Source organism: Haematobia irritans, chromosome 4 (genome assembly GCF_050003625.1).
Source record: "Haematobia irritans isolate KBUSLIRL chromosome 4, ASM5000362v1, whole genome shotgun sequence".
NCBI classification, from domain to species: Eukaryota; Metazoa; Arthropoda; class Insecta; order Diptera; family Muscidae; genus Haematobia; species Haematobia irritans.
Window position 1 is genome coordinate 75919340 of NC_134400.1, and position 17647 is coordinate 75936986.

The 17647-nt window shown below is 34.3% G+C and overlaps 1 protein-coding gene and 3 long non-coding RNA genes across 4 annotated transcripts; 2 read left to right on the plus strand and 2 right to left on the minus strand.

Moving 5' to 3' along the window:
• Positions 1–2867: 2867 nt before the first annotated feature.
• Positions 2868–5981, plus strand: LOC142235603 (uncharacterized). Its single transcript, XM_075306865.1, has 6 exons — positions 2868–3011; positions 3457–4518; positions 4570–4577; positions 4924–5372; positions 5505–5719; positions 5967–5981. The coding sequence occupies exons 1-6, from the start codon at positions 2868–2870 to the stop codon at positions 5979–5981; spliced, it is 1893 nt and encodes a 630-aa protein (XP_075162980.1).
• A 4399-nt stretch (positions 5982–10380) lies between these two features.
• Positions 10381–10862, minus strand: LOC142236637 (uncharacterized). The gene is made up of 2 exons (XR_012722132.1): positions 10636–10862; positions 10381–10578 (listed from the first exon to the last, which is right to left on the minus strand). It is a non-coding gene; the product is annotated as an uncharacterized LOC142236637 (long non-coding RNA).
• A 3351-nt stretch (positions 10863–14213) lies between these two features.
• On the minus strand, positions 14214–15337 carry LOC142235163 (uncharacterized). The gene is made up of 3 exons (XR_012721815.1): positions 14992–15337; positions 14822–14927; positions 14214–14756 (listed from the first exon to the last, which is right to left on the minus strand). It is a non-coding gene; the product is annotated as an uncharacterized LOC142235163 (long non-coding RNA).
• A 1194-nt stretch (positions 15338–16531) lies between these two features.
• On the plus strand, positions 16532–16914 carry LOC142232717 (uncharacterized). The gene is made up of 2 exons (XR_012721181.1): positions 16532–16627; positions 16695–16914. It is a non-coding gene; the product is annotated as an uncharacterized LOC142232717 (long non-coding RNA).
• The last annotated feature ends 733 nt before the right edge of the window (positions 16915–17647 follow it).

Sequence of the window (17647 nt, forward strand, 5' to 3'; positions counted from 1 at the left end):
AACTATATAATTAATAATATAATGATAATTATTTTTGCAATAATTAAAAAAACTGTATTAGTAATAAAATAATATATGTATATATAATAATTAATAATAACTATTTTTGTAATAAGTGAAAAAAAAACTGTAAAATTAATAAAATAAAATATGTATATATAATAATAATACACATTACTATAATGATAACTATTATGTAATTAGTAAAAAAAACAACTGTAATCGTAACTAAAAACTGATAAAATCATTTTTTTTTTTTTTTTTGAAAAGGGAGGTGTAGTGTGCATATGCCAGACGATTACATTTGTAACTCGGCTCATGACGTCTACAGTAACTAGACTCACGCATATGCATAAGCCAGACGTCTACGACTGTAACTCGATTCACGCATATGCACACTCGCTATGTGCAACCGTGTGAATATTCTGACAAGGCATATTCACAGGTGTGCACCTCTAACTATAACTTAGGGATAGTTGATAAGTAAATTGTTTTTTGGTTAATTAATAAAGAGGAGACTGCACTAGAGAGTGCATCAAAATCTCTGACAAATTACGTGTTTTTATTTTAAATACCATATGGCGACCGTGACAGGACTCGAACCTGCTGACAAGGCATATTCACAGACTGCACTAGAGAGTGCATCAAAATCTCTGACAAATTACGTGTTTTTATTTTAAATACCATAAATGTCTTTTCAGAAAACTAAAATCGTTGGATGCTACATTCTTGGAAACATTAAGAAGCTGACCGATGAAAAATGTGTGGCTTATAGACAAGAAAATGTTTCCAGAAACATTTCAAAGTGCAACCAATTAAAATTGTTAAAGAACTTCATAATATCAAGTTGATATTATTCCATATCGGTTTAATTTACATCCTATTATCAGGTTAAAATGGATATTTTGTGAATTCCTTCTACTGGAAATCTATTCTAACACGGGGTCCAGCACGTTCCTCATTTCAAATTGTCCGCATAATGCTGTTTATGACGCCAACAGGAAGGAAATCGAATTATCTATGCAAAAGTGTTTGCAAATAATGTTTACGATATTTAAAGTTTTGTTGTTATTTGTTGATATGTCTAATAAGATATTTTTTTTCAATTAGTATTGTAGTGTAATATGTAGTGTAGTGTATTATTATATGTCGTTAGCTTAATGTGTAAACACAGTTTACCAACAAAAAATATATATATTAAATATCTGTTTTTATCTCAGTTTGGTAATGATGTGTAAAAGTGCCAAGACAGCACCTGTTGAAAAACACGTGATAAATCAAATTTTAGGTTATGTGGGCTTTGCTAAAAAATGTTAAAAGCCATTTTTTTGTGTGCGATTTTGCATTGAAAGCATTTATGGTAACTACACTTACAGTATTTCGAAAATAGGTTTATTTCACAATTTATTAAGTTTTTTGCCTCTCCTGTAAAATTTCAAAAACTTGACTTAGCACTTTTACACATTAAGCTAACGATATTTTATTTTGACGAAAATGACTAATTATAAAAAATGCATTTCAATTTGAGGATAACGCTTGAGAAATTATTGCTAATGTGTTGAATTTTACTGTTGAGGGTAATGTCTGTTTTTTTTTTTTTTTTTTTGAGAACGCGATTTTCTCAACAATTTCTCAACTTGAATATTACCCTAATCCTTTGAAAAAGTGTTTGAAAAATTGTTGACATTTAGCATTTTTCAAACGTTTGTGTTTATTGGGATATTTGAAAATGTAGAATTTATAGCGGAAATGCGAAATGTTTCATATATTTCCCTTGGCATTGAGTCATTTGGTGTGTGTTTAGAAAAAAACATGATAAAAGAAAGTTGTTGGCAAACGCAAATTTTCAATCGTATACATATTGAATCATTGTACTTCCATTTTCAAGTGTATCCTGTGGATTGCAACAGGGATGAAATCGTACATCTTTTCCGTCTTATAGCATATGAGACGAAAAGAGAAAACACAACCTTCAGGTTAGTATCTTAAAAAATAATTTTGTTTTGTTATTGTTGGTTTATTCTTCAATAATTTTGTTGTTGTTGATTTCAGTTTAAAACCAGTGGAAAAGAATGTTTGTCAAATTTATTTGGGCAAAACCGTATAGCCTGCAAGATGGTTGGATGGACGCACGTTTCGGAATTACCACATTCCTCATCAGCATCCTCTACTTGCAGCAAAACTATCAACGAATTATTAGAATAAATTCAGGCAGTTCAACAAAACCATGGAAACATTTCAATAAAACTATTTAATAAAAATGTTGAACGGTTTACAAAAAATATATTAGATTTCAAGAAAACAAAAAACGAATATTTTTGTCACTGTATATGCTACAATTTAGCATACATTTGGATATAATGATTCACTAAGAATATTTTTTATAATAATAAGTACACGTTGGCATTTTTTTCTTTTTTGTCCTAACTCTAACATATTTTTTCATTTGGTGTTGTAACTACGTCATGTAACTAAAGTTCAATATTGGCAGCACTGATTCAATAAAACAAAAACGCAAAAATGTCATTATTTTTGTTGACTGTTTTATCTTTGTGATGAAGCGCTTTATTTGGTTGGTCAAAAAAATAAGTACATTATGCGTCTGAGGTGACTACGTTGACGCGTGACTTATGGGAGCTGTATTCGGGCTTTGTGAAATTTTCGACGTTGTTTGATAGGTTTGCGGATCTTTCGTCATTTGTTGCCTCTCCTGTATCGGGTACGAAACGGAAGAGGTCTTCGAAAAAGTCGTCGCCGAAGGAGGGTCGTACTAAGGTTGTTAGGACTGGTTCGGGGCTGCCGAAATCTGGTGTGGGATCATCAACGGTTGGGGTGCGTCAGCGGTTGTAAGGGGTACGAAGAATGCGATGCCTAGTGTTTCCGGTACGTTGGAAGCTGGTGCCGTATCATCACTGCCCCGAGCGGCTGTGACTGCTCCTATTTCTTGTGATCCTCTTCCAGGTATTGTAGCTGAACAGTCCACGCAAGCTCCTGTACCGCCGATTCCTTTGGTGACTGACTCGACTTCTTCGCGGAGTCGTGGGCTTTGTCTCTCATAAGTTTCGCGACGCCTACTTTATCGGATTGCCCTCAGCCTCAACCAAGGGGAAAAAGCTCGAAGAGACTCAATATGGCTGCCTCAAAGAGGGTAGTTGTTGTTTCTCGTTTTTCCCCGGAGACGACGGCTGAGTACATTGATTGTTATATTAGGTCTAGGGTCGATAGTATATCGGGTTTTAGGACTATTAGGTTGAAGTCTCAGTTCTCTGAGAATAGATCTTCATTTAAGATTATTGTCGATGCTGATCTCTTCGATACCCTGTGTAATCGTGATTTTTGGCCTCCTAGGGCATTCTTTAAGGAGTTTGTTGATCGGTCTGATAACTTAGCTAGATTACTTAGCAGGCCTCCTCCATCTCCAAAAAACTGAGTCGCTCTTTTTCTATTGTTTATCAGAATGTCAGAGGGTTGAATACGAAATTATCGAGGCTGTATGCTGATAGTTTTAATTTTGGTTTTGAGTTTGCGGTTTTGGTTATGACTGAGACTTGGCTCAGGCCATCGGTATATGATTCTGAGATTCTTTGTGGTCATTACTTGGTGTTCAGGAAGGATCGTATGGGTAGGATTGGTGGTGGAGTACTAATTGGTGCCCTTGACACCTTCCCATCTGAGCGAATTGTTCTGGACGATGTTGATGGTATTGAATTCCTTGCGGTAAGGGTAGATGTTCTGAAATTTAGGTTATTCGTCACATGCTCATATATACCTCCGGCTTCTGAGTATTCTATTTATGAGCGTCATTTTGTGGCAATAAATAGTATTATGTCTGGAATGAATGGTTCGGACAGGATCGTGGTTTTGGGCGATTTTGATTTGCCTATGGTGTCTTGCCTCGACTTGCCTGATACGGAGGCGTTGACTCCACTGACTACTTCTGGTGGATCGGAATGGGTGACGACTTTTTTGGATATTTTTCTTGATGATGGTTTGTGCCAGATAAATGGAGTTTTGAATTTCTTTGGGAAGATTCTTGATTTGGTTTTTGTAGGCGATTCTTATAATTTTGATTTGTCCAGATGTGATCCTGTTTCTTATCCTGAGGATAGGTATCACCCTGCTTTCTCTCTTTGCCTCTTGGATGTTGCTCATGAGTCTCAAGTGGTTGCTGCTCGGGATGAGGTATTTTCACTATGTTTTAAGAAGACGAATTCCGATTTGTTGAATTCGCTTCTTTCGGGTGTTGACTGGGGCTCTGTTTGTAGGTGTGATCGGTTGTCTGATATCGATATGGCTGTTGATAATTTCTACAAAGTTTTGGACGGTTTTGTGTCGCGGACTGTTCCTAGGAATCGGCCATGGTATGCTCCTGTGTTGACAAGACTCAGGAATGATAGGCATAGATGTTTTAGACGTTATAAGAGGACGGGATCTGATTTTGATTATTCTCGGTACTCTGTCGCTAGGTCTATTTATAATATGGAATCAAGAGCGTGTTATGTTCGTTACATTGATAAGGTTGGAGGTGACATTCATTGTAACCCGAGTTCTTTTTATGAATTTTTTTAGGATGAAACGTAAGTCTTCGACTAGGCCTTCGAAGATCCGGAGGAATGGTGTTGACTTTTATGGGGACCAGTCCATTGCGGACTGTTTCGCGGGCTATATTGAATCTGTTTATAGAAAGGGTTCTTATGATGCTGATGGTTCATATCCCTATTCTATTAAGTCGCTTGATAGGGTGGCAATTCCATTATTTGATAGTCTGTCTGTGTCTGGGTATTTGCGTGGGGTTGAGGCGTCCACCAGTGGTGGTCCAGATGGGATTCCTGGGATAATTCTGAGGTTTTGCTCCGAATGTCTCTCTGCTCCATTGTCGATGTTATTTAATAGTTCATTGAGGTTCGGTTATTTCCCTCTAAGATGGAGGAGCTCTTTTGTCGTACCAATTCATAAGTCGGGGAGCCCCTTTGATGTGGGTAATTATAGGGGGATAGCAAAATTGAGTGCTATTCTCAAGGTTTTTGAGAAGATGGTGACTGATGTTTTGTCGCATGGCATTTCTTCGATACTTGATCCCTGCCAGCATGCTTTTCGTAAGGGCCTATCGGCTACTACGAACTTGGTGGAATTTACTTCTCATGTTATTAATCAGTTTGTTGTTGGGAATCAGACTCATGTTATTTATACGGATTTTAGTAAGGCTTTTGACCGGGTGAATCATAAGCTCTTGTTATATAAGCTGGATAGGATTGGATTGGCCAGTGCACTTTTGGCTTGGATTTCGTCGTATCTTGATTGCCGTATGCAGATTGTGTCTTTTGGTGATTCCTATTCAAGGTGCTTTGATGTCCCATCAGGTGTGCCTCAGGGTAATCATTTGGGGCCTGCCTGTCTTATTTTTGTTATTTATAAACGATTTACCTCAGTCCGTGGTTAACTCTAGGATTTTGATGTATGCTGATGACGTTAAGTTATTCTCCTCGTTTGATAATTCTGATCAGGTGCAGGTGATTTGGACAGCTTTGATGATTGGTGTAGGGTAAATCTGATGGATTTGAGCTTGATGAAATGCAAGTTTATGCGATTCTTTAGGTCTAGGCCTATTGATGTTCGATATAGTATACGGGGCTCGTTATTGGAAGAGGTTGATTCTTTTGTTGATCTTGGCATTGTTATGGATCGTAGGCTAAATTTTAATGGTCATATTGATTCGATGGTGAGTAAGGCGTATGGGGTTCAAGGATTCATAAAGCGTTGGGCGAAGGAGTTTTCGGACCCTTATGTTACAAAGAGGCTTTTTACTGCCCTTGTTAGACCCATTCTAGAGTTAATTCTCTCGTGTGGGATCCTCAGTATGAAGTTTACATTGATAGGATAGAATCGGTTCAGAAGCAGTTCTTGTTGTTCGCTTTGAGACATCTTCATTGGAACAGTGACTTTGTTCTTCCTTCATACACTTCTAGATTGAGGCTGATTAATTTGCCTACTCTTAGGAGCCGACGGACGATGTTGAGCTCCATGATGATGTATAGGTTAGTTAGTGGGGACATTCCATGCTCGGAATTGATATCTTGGAGTAGGATAAATGTTCCTTTTAGGGCATCTAGGAATTACCAGTTTCTTTCTCCTGTGGAGCCTATTCGTAGGATGTGCATTATTTTAATTCAATCTATCATCTAGTTGACACTAACCTTAGTTTGATATGATGTAGTCTAGAATTTTAGCATATTTGGATAACTAATACATTAGTTTTATTGAATAACCTAATATTTGATCTTGTGTTTTAATATACCCGGCTGATGAGTCCTTCTCTGTAGCTCGTCAAATCCCCCTGCCTCCATCCCGCCATGGTCCGATCATGGTGTGTACGCTGTCCCTACGTCATGGGGACGAGGCCCTCACGGTCGGAAGGGGCGGGAAAGTGGGCGATGGGATCGTTCGATAGATAAACCGAAAAAGTCATTGTAGTAGAAAACAAAAGACTGGTTTTAGGTCTAAGAATTGAGGGAAAATCTCTTTGAACGACCGTCAAATCTTTTAAGAGATCATTACTTTGTGCCTTACAGAAAAGAACAGAAAAGTTCTGCGAAAACACGTGGAAAACCAAGCAAGATACTTCGAATAACAGATAATCTTTTTGTCACTCTTTCAAAAAAAACCTTTCAAATCATCCCGACAAGTTTCTGCTGAAATAGGAAATGTGATATCTGCATGATCTTTTGGGCAGCGAGTAATGCATGCCAAATTACTCGGCCGAACAGTCAGAAAAGTTCCTATGCTGCGGAAAAAGTTCCTATGCTAAAAAATTTGTAAGATGAGACTATGCCTCATCAGAAAACATTATAGGTGGTCAGGAACGGTAAGTGAGAGAAAACGGCGCAATATCCTGTGGAGCGATGAAACTAAAAAAAAAATTCCGAAATGGTAGTAGTCGTAATGTTCATCGACCCCAAGGAAAATAATTTCATATGCGCTTCACAAAAATGACGGTCAAGCATGGGAGCGGGAACATAGTGGTATGGGGCTGTTTTTTCTGGTATGCCCTAGGTCGAATTTATCGCGTTACTTACAAAATGACCCTGTTCGAATATAGAAATATATTGGAGAACACAATGCTGCCGTACGCAGAAGAAAACATACCTCTAAGGTGGGTGTTTCAACAAGACAACGATCCTAAACTCACTTCTCGCTTTATTAAAAATTGGTTCCAATCCAATGACATAACCCTTCTACATTGATCTACTTAGTCACCAGACCCTAAACCCATTGAAAACCTTTGGGGAGAGTTAAAACACAGAATTGGGAATGAAACATTTAAAAATAAACAACAACTTTGGAATTTTGTGAAGATTACATGGTAATGAAAACTTAGATGAAACCAGTCGGAAGCTTGTAAGCAGTATGTCAAAGCGAGTATAAAATTTATACATTTGAATGCGGCCTTGTTAACTAAATTCATAAATGACAAACTCATCCAATATGGAACATATTTGGGATTTTATTTAGCATAGCATACAACCAAATTTCTACCCAACCTTAAAACCTTTTTTTATTGGCTCTTTAGAGCCAATAAAGGCAACGCTGCATTCAACTTCCGAGTTCCTGGTAAAAATTAAAACTGTTTCACAAACTTCAGAATAACCCCAGACGTATTTGGCTAGGGGATTGGTAAGTATACATAAAGCTTTTTATATGTGAAGGAAAAAATTTTAACTTTTTTAATTTAAAGCTCCGCCTATAAGTAAAAATTTTTTTGAATACGAAAAAATCGCGATATAATCCTTAATAGAGATTAAAATAAATTAGCCGAAGGGGAGAAAATGGAAATGGCAAAAAGTCAAAAAAGTCTTTCAGCGGTGGACTATCCTCTCTCAGTAATGCTGGTGACATTTTTGAATGTTTCAAAGCTTTTCTGAGTGGTTTCAGTGCAATGTGGAACGCCGTTCGGACTCGGCTATAAATAGAAGGTCCCTTGTCCTTGAGCTTAACATAGAATCGAGCAGCACTCAGTGATACATGAGAAGTTTACTACTGTGGTATCATAATGGACTGAATTGTGTAAGTGAGCCTGAAATATCGGGCTGCCCCTATACCTAACCTAAGTAGTGGTATTGAAATCGCCCTTGACTATCGAACAAAGTGCGTCGGTTGGAAAATTGCTCAATATTGAAGAAAATGCTATTAATGCTCTAACTTTCATTCGTTTTATTATTAAATAATTTAATGTCTAATTGATTTTGTTTAATAATTTGACTTAAGTTGTTAGAATCACAAATTTTAATAATCTTTTATAAGGGCACTAGTAACTTGTGACTATCGACCTAGTAGTTTAAATAAACGGTCTCATTGTAGTGTTTAATATTCCTGTGGGAAAGATTAATGCACCAGTAATTTTTCGGTGGACATTTAAGCATTTATCTATGACTGAAAAACTTAGTTTTAAGATATGTTGAAGTGTAAATAATGCAGCGAGTTAATCATCGGACAATCTAGAGAGTTAAGAAAACAGGAACCGATGGCCGTAAAGAAAATTAAAATACTCCGTACATGAAAACACGCCTTTGCAACTCGAGTTATATACATAGTACCAATTGTGCGAAAGCCAAGATGAAAAATAAATGATTTAACAACTCTACAATAAATCTAAAGAGCGTAGACTGTTGGAAGGAAAATCCCAATATCTTTAGATAGAATGAAATATGACAAATATTTTTACTTGGTCAGTTAACAACCTGTACCCGTTGCCAGACAATATTTCACTATAAACATTAAATTAGTCCATGAATGTGAATCGGGTCAAAACACATTTAAAACAACCAGAAATTATCGCATAAAAAGAATATATTAAAACTCTTTGTGTGTATACCCTCCACAAACGTACTGAAATGATGATAGGAATGCTCAAGTATAAATAAACGTTAATACGAACAGGGCGTCAACTTTTTAATCGTCTGTAGGAAATAATTACTGAAAGGATCTATGAAAGTTTACTTATACTTTACCTTCGACGTTAGAATTTTTACATTCACAACCAAATACAAAAACAATAAGATAAATCACATTTATTGAAGTCAGAAAAAACACACTCCTGCATAAAACTGTCTCAATCGCTCTCATTTTGTCAACTTTATAAATTGTATATCATAAAATGAACTTTCTACACAATTTTTCCGTTAAAAAGTGGTTTTAATATAAGCATTTCTGTAAAACTTTGCAAAAATATTCAATAATTTCAATTAGCAAACATAGCGACCGAAATGCCTGATACACTGTTAAACACAATATATCAGTAATCGATATCCCAATTATTTGTTGTCAAAATTTTATCGATGTGGAAACGATTACAACAAATGTTTAAAATCTACAGGCCGATACTACATTCGAAAATGTGATGGTACCCAACCCAATAAACACAGGATGAGCGTTTTTCAAATGCAACAACTTTTCAGTTTGAAGGCCGGTATGCACCTCTAGCGAAATTTTCGGTAGCAAAAATTTATTTAAGTCTACAACAAAAAAACAGGGCTGTGTACACAAATTTTAAACCAGCTAATCGCTTTTAAAAATTGTTAATATATGTTCCAAATATTCCTCAAATAAATTGTTTATTATTTACAGACCTTTTAAAACTTTTACGCACACAATGATTGTAATAAATTAAATGTTTGCTGCCAAAATATGCTTTTGACAACCCTGTTATTTTCATTAGAGGTGCGTACCAGCTTACAAAATTGAACGCTACCGAAAATTTCGTTAGCATAAATCGCAATGCATTTCTTATGGGAATGAAATTTTTCGCTAGAGGTGCATACCGGCCTTGAGGGTAAATATAATTTTCAACATAAATTCAACTTGACTTGAAATAGCTCATCTTCAATACATTTTCAAATTGTTTGCGAATTACTTCCAATTTGCAAAAATTTTGACGAAATCTTTGAAAAGGTGTTGAAGTTAATATGAGAAAACTTTGACAAAACACTACCCTAAAATGCAACGAAAAAACCATGTGGTTTTCAATACTTATTTGTGCAACGAAGTTCGTGGTCAATTGCAAGAAATAAAAAAAATGGAGAATTTTAGACGTATAACCAAATTTTAGACATATACCCTGCCAACATTTTTTGAATTTGGGGACTCTTTTGAGAATCCCCAGTACGTCGAAAACAATCATATACGACATCAAAAACTCGTCGGAAAAGCGTCGTCACTATTGAGAAGTTGTACCACGCCAAGTTACTACAAAAATGTTTCGCATGAGTGCAATTATTAGGTGCCTTTATAGATCAATTTAGAACGACGCCAATAAGGGACCCTCCAAACAATCAGAAAAAGTGCATTTTAAGATAGTTGTAAAAGAATCATTGTGGTCGAGTAAAACACGTTTGTTTAGATATTTATTAATTTGATTAAACATTTACAAATTCTTAAAAATATAACATTTATACCACTATCACATTACATTTAACATAATTTTTGGCATTAATGATGATGTTGAGTTACAAGTAGCGAGTTACATGTTGCTGCGTCTATCAACCAGGGTTTTTATTCCATGGAGGCAGCGTGTCTGTAAAATATCTGAAAAACAATCACTTTATTCCATTTGGAAAATCACCAAATTGTTCACCAATATACCTTTCACATTTTTAAGCGTATAATCTATGTTTTCAGAACTTTATTTTCGTTTTTATTTAATTAAAATATAACAAGCTGGTTGCGCTTGGCGTTTCACAAAAAAAAATGGCTTTTTTAACAGTAGGGATGGCAAATTACTTGCATGTACTTTTTGATGTACCTTTTCATGATGGTTGAAGTGACATTTACGAGTCTGTGGCAACGATGAGGTTGAAATGGAACTTTGAAATGCTGGCAGGGTAACCAAATAGTAATAAAAATAGGTAAGTGAAAATAAAAAATGAAATAAAACTTTAAGGAAGTCACTAAATGTATATCTCTGTGCAGAAAACTAAAATTATGGATTCTACGTTCTTGAAAACATTAAAAGCTTGCCAATGAAAAATGGCCAGCTTTTAATGGCTGAAACTGCTTCAAATAGTTTATAATAATTGGTACGTCAATATGAAAAATTAAATCAACACTTTAAAGAAGTCACTAAATTTAAATCTCTTTGCAGAAAACTAAAATCTTTGGATGCTACATTCTTGCAAACAATAAGAAGCTGGCTAATGAAAAATGAGTGGCTTATCGACAAGAAAAAGTTTCCAGAAACATTACAAGTGCTACCAATTAAAATTGTTAAAAACAACAAATTGTTGAAATCAACAACTTCTGGATGAAAATGTGCATCACATCGTCAGTTTAATTCATATGCTATTATCAGTTTAAAATTGATATTTTGTGAATTCCTTCTGCTGGAAATCAATTCTAACACGCGGTCCAGTACGTTCCTAATTTCAAATTGCCCGCATGTTAATAAAAGGAAGGAACCAAAAGGAAGGAAATCGAATTATCAATGCAAAAGTGTTTACTAATAATGTTTAAGATATTTAAAGTTTTGTTGTTTGTTTGTTGTTTTTTTTCTTATTTGTTGATATGTTTAATAAGATTATTATTTATCAATTGGTATTGTAGTGTATTATGTAGTGTAGTGTGTTATTATATATTTTATTTTGATGAAAATTAATAAATTATACAAAATTCTTAGAATTTTGGCTTTGACTTTCAATTTGAAGTGGGGATATCATTCATACAAATTTAGATTGAAAAGCATTTGCAACGATGTTAATTTTGAATTTGACTCGCATCGAAAATTGTTTGACAATTTGAGGATAACACTTGAAGGTAGGTACTATGTTCGGTTTCCGCAGCGAAATCCCATACAAAACCAAAAATGCGAAAAACTACCGAAATATTTGTTCATTTGTGGTACTTTGTGTTTTTCGAGTTGAAAACTGACGTAAAGCGCACAGTCCCTAATTAGATCGTGTTAAATCCTTCCATATGTTGAGATTAGTTAGTTTCAAAACATGGCGCCATTTGCAATGTGAATTAAGAAATAATTTATTTATTCAAATGATTTGTGTGAAATTACAATACAAATGTGGTTCGCATTGTTATTTAAAAATGCAATAAGATCAATTGACAAAATAAAAATAACTTGGAGTGGTATTTTCGTAATAAAGCCACCATCTATCTAGCGGCTCCCTACTACATGATAGAATAGAAATAATGTACATACCATGAAATTTATAGAAAAGTGTTAACAAAATAAAGTTCTATTTAGTGAATTTCATTTTACAATCGTTTCTTTTTACTGGGTATAGGGATAATAAACACACATGCTGGCCGTGCATCGTAATTATAAAGAAGGCAGTGCGATTGATGTTGCAGTACTATGGTAGCTACGAATGGAATCACAAGAATAAATTGCTATGTTCCAAAAATAAAATGCAAAAATTAATTATGCATATATCTTGCATTTTATCGATTCAAAACACTGGTTGAATTTTATAACGTGACTGAAATAGTTATAAAATTATACATTGGGAGAGTATAACAAGAAACATTCTTCAGTAAACCAGCCACTTTGCATCTCAATGTATTAATTTCAGTCAACGAAGAGTTCCTGGTATAGAACACTAACATCCCTTTGTGACGAATTATCTTGCGAAATATAAGTCTGGAACAGTGACTTTTGCTTAGGAACTACCCTTGAACGTGAGTTATAGGCTTATGTTGATTGAACAAAAAGTTTCACTTTGACTATAGCTATTGTATGGTGTACGTGTTTTAACTGGTCACCCCATGATGTTGTTCCCCCCGAGGTAACAACATTGGCAAATGAAATGGCGTTATTATCCTTTGTGGGAACCGTGGTGGTGTCCACTGGATTTGAAATTGCTAGTGAGGCGGCAACAGCATGGGCATAAGTACACTCTTGTCCGCTGGTATTGCAATGCGATTGTGTGGATATTGTGGACACCAACGAATTAAGTTTGTTGATGAATGAGTCCATTGCTGCGCATGATGTAAAAGTTAGCATAACACCGGAATTATATGTTTGTTAGATGGGCGTTACAAATTGACGGTATCCATTTGGAAAAGCTGAAGAAGACGACAATGTACCACATGTCGTTAAAGCTGTTGCCGAATGTGGTAAGACACCAGGAGTAGAGCGGCTAGCGTTATATTCTTAACAATTATTAGTGTCCAGTGCTGTGTGAGGTTTGGTTGCAAAACAATTCAAAAACTGGTAGAAAAACACATCAAAAAATTATTATGAATGCGTGTATGTAAACAATCAGCTGCTGCCTATGTATACGTAAAAATATTATGACGTTTGGCGATGTTGTCAATTAAATTGCTGAGAAATAAACGCAGAATAGTTCCAAAATAGCTGTTTTCTTCGTTCGAAATCTATTGTCAACACTCTCATTTTTCAACGCGAAAGAATGGTTAAGTGAAGTTTTTTTTCGTGCCAACAAACATAGTACCCACCTTGAGAGATATTATTGCTAATGTGTTGAATTTCACTGTTGAGGGTAATGTCTGTGTTTATTGGGAATAAACACAAACGTTTGAAAAATGCTAAATTTCAACAATTTTTCAAACATTTTTTCAAAGGATTAGGGTAATATTCCAGTTAAAAATTGTTGAGAAAGTCGCGTTCTCAACAAAAAACAGACATTACCCTCAACAGTGAAATTCAACACATTAGCAATATTATCTCAAGTGTTATTCTCAAATTGAAATGCATCGCTACTCAATAATTTGTCAAACAATTTTCGATGCGAGTCAAATTCAAAATTAACATCGTTGCAAATACTTTTCAAGGCCGGTATGCACCTCTAGCGAAATTTTCGGTAGCAAAAATTTATTTAAGTCTACAACAAAAAAACAGGGCTGTGTACACAAATTTTAAACCAGCTAATCGCTTTTAAAAATTTTTAATATATGTTCCAAATATTCCAAAAATAAATTGTTTATTATTTACAGACCGTTTAAAACTTTTACGCACACAATGATTGTAATAAATTAAATGTTTGCTACCAAAATATGCTTTTGACAACCTTGTTATTTTCATTAGAGGTGCGTACCAGCTTACGAAATTGAACGCTACCGAAAATTTCGTTAGCATAAATAGCAATGCATTTCTTATGGGAATGAAATTTTTTGCTAGAGGTGCATACCGGCCTTCAACCTAAATTTGTATGAATGATATCCCCACTTCAAATTGAAAGTCAAAGCCTAAATTCTATGAATTTTGTATAATTTATTCATTTTCATGGAAATAAAATATATAATAATACACTACACTACATAATACACTACAATACCAATTGATAAATAATAATCTTATTAAACATATCAACAAATAAGAACAAAAAAAAAACAAACAACAAAACTTTAAATATCTTAAACATTATTAGTAAACACTTTTGCATTGATAATTCGTTTTCCTTCCTTTTGGTGTCATAAAACAGCATTAAAATTTATTAACATGCGGGCAATTTGAAATTAGGAACGTACTGGACCGCGTGTTGGAATTGATTTCCAGCAGAAGGAATTCACAAAATATCCATTTTAAAGTGATAATAGCATATGAATTAAACTGACGATGTGATGCACATTTTCATCCAGAAGTTGTTGATTTCAACAATTAGTTGTTTTTAACAATTTTAATTGGTTGTACTTGTAATGTTTCTGGAAACTTTTTCTTGTCGATAAGCCACTCATTTTTCATTGGTCAGCTTCTTAATGTTTGCAAGAATGTAGCATCCAAAAATTTTAGTTTTCTGCAAAGAGATTTAAATTTAGTGACTTCTCTAAAGTGTTGATTTAATTTTTCATATTGACGTACCAATTACTATAAACTATTTGAAGCAGTTCCAGTTAATTGTCCACCATCTTTTCATCGGTCAGCTTTTTAATGTTTTCAAGAACGTAGAATCCATAATTTTAGTTTTCTGCAAAGAGATATACATTTAGTGACTTCCTTAAAGTTTTATTTCATTTTTTATTTTCACTTACTTATTTTAATAAACTATTTGGTTATTTGTCTAAAATTTTCCATTTTTTTTTATTTCTTGCAATTGACCACGAACTTCGTTGCACAAATAAGTATTGAAAACCACATGGTTTTTTCGTTGCATTTTAGGGTAGTGTTTTGTCAAAGTTTTCTCATATTATCTTCAACACCTTTTCAAAGATTTCGTCAACATTTTGGCAAATTGGATGTAATTCGCAAGCAATTTGAAGGTGTATTGAAGATGAGCTATTTCAAGTCAAGTTGAATTTATGTTGAAAATTATATTTACCCTCAAACTGAAAAGTTGTTGCATTTGAAAAACGCTCATCCTGTGTTTGTTGGGGAATCTCTATTCCATCAAACGTTAGGCCTGTTTTCTACCTGCGTGAAGATAGCGACGTCGCTAACTTTCGATAACAGGGTTATCGAAAAAATAACAGGGTGACACAGAGACGACAAAAACTGTATTAATATGAGACGGACAGACAGAATATTTAATGAAATGTATGTATTTCCGTGCTTAAAAACAACGATTTTTACACAGAATATGGTAGAGAACATATTTACCTACAATTTAATGTGCCACATGTGCCTGTTCAATGTTATTTAGCTTGGTTATTACTGGGTACTGGTGGTCAGGACACTATTTCCCATGTGGAGTCCAGGAATGGACTTCGTACACAAAAATGACAACGGAACTCGGTAGAGGGCATCAATACCTATAATTTGGTATACCACATGTATCTGGGAAACGCCGAGTGTAGAACAAAATTTTCCAGAAACTGTTGGACGCACTGGTGGTCAAGACACTATTTCAAACGTTGAATAAATAAACATTAAACACGAAAAGGAAAACATAACTTAAAATGGGATTTAATAACTTAAATTCTTTCATATGTACAAAGATCATTTATTACATATTTACAATTAATATCATGTTTTTTCTTTTCAATAATTATTGTTATGACATGTCGATCGTGCAAAGGGTGCATATTTAAAGCACGTGTTTCGTAAGTTATCTTGGTAACTCTGCTAAAAGTGTTATAACACATAACAAAATGACGGACTGGTGTATAACAGATTCCATGGCATATGTGTGTAAGGTAGTTGCACTTAAAGAGCTCATTACACATATTTTTGTTTTCATTAAAAATGTAGATTATTAATTGCACATAAAATAATAAATTGATTTATGGGTAGAATAAACTACATTCATTAAAAATGTAGATTATTAATCACACATAAAATAAATAAATTGATTTATAGGAAGAATAAAATACTTCCTGCGAAAATTGAACAAAATTGTACTTCACATTTTGAGATTTGGACAAAGCGTTGTTAAAACTAGGAAAATTTATTGCCTTGGTGTACTTTCCCTGCCAGCATTTCAAAGTTCCATTTCATCTTCATCGCTACCACAGACTCGTAAATGTCACTACAACCATCCTACTGTGATGGGGGGCAGCATATCATAAAGTACAAAATGTACTTCATACATGTATTTTGCCATCACTACTTTTACAAAAGCCACTTTATTTTTTGTGAAACGCCAAGCGCAACCAGCTTGTTATATTTTATTTAAATAAAAACGAAAATAAAGTTCTGAAAACATAGATTTTACGCTTAAAATTGTGAAAGGTATATTGGTGAACAATTTTTGATTTTCCAAATGGAATAAAGTGATTGTTTTTCAAATATTTTACAGAGACGCTGCCTCCATCGAATAAAAACACTGGCTGATAGACGCTGCAACATGTAACTCGCTACTTGTAACTCTACATCATCATTAATGCAAAAAATTATGTTAAATGTGATGTGATAGTGGTATAAATGTTATATTTTAAAGAATTTTTAAATGATTAATCAAATTAATAAATATCTAAACAAACGTGTTTTACTCGACCACAATGATTCTTTTACCACTATCTTAAAATGTGCTTTTTCTGATTGTTTGGAGGGTCTCTTATTGGCGTCGTTCTAAATTGATCTATAAAGGCACCTAATAATTGCACTCATGCGAAACCTTTTTGTAGTAACTTGGCGTGGTACAACTTCTCAATAGTGACGGCGCTTTTCCGACGAGTTTTTGATATCGTATATGATTGTTTTCGACGTACTGGGGATTCTCAGAAGCGCCCCCAAATTCAAAAAATGTTGGCAGGGTTATAACTACAACTCAAGAAATTGTACTCTCTCATAGAAGAAAAACTGAACCAAATGTAAAGGAAAAACTATTAGCGCCAAATCATTACCATTTTTACCATACAGTAGTTCTTTTTGACAACTTTTGGGAACCGTACTAAAAAATTGTTTTGCTTTAGTTCATATTGAACTTATATGTACGGTCATTGAACTTTATATCCACGTTTGGTTCATAAAATGTTTGATACATACTTAAAACAAGTAAAAAATCATTGGGCTGTTTAAAATTTCCAAAACATAATAAAATTTAACTACAAACAAATAATTTCTTTGCACTACAAATAAGTTAAAAATAAGTTGTTTTGCTAAAGGCCGGTATGCACCTCTAGCGAAAAATTTCATTCCCATAAGAAATGCATTGATATTTATGCTAACGAAATTTTCGGTAGCGTTCAATTTCGTAAGCTGGTACGCACCTCTAATGAAAATAACAGGGTTGTCAAAAGCATATTTTGG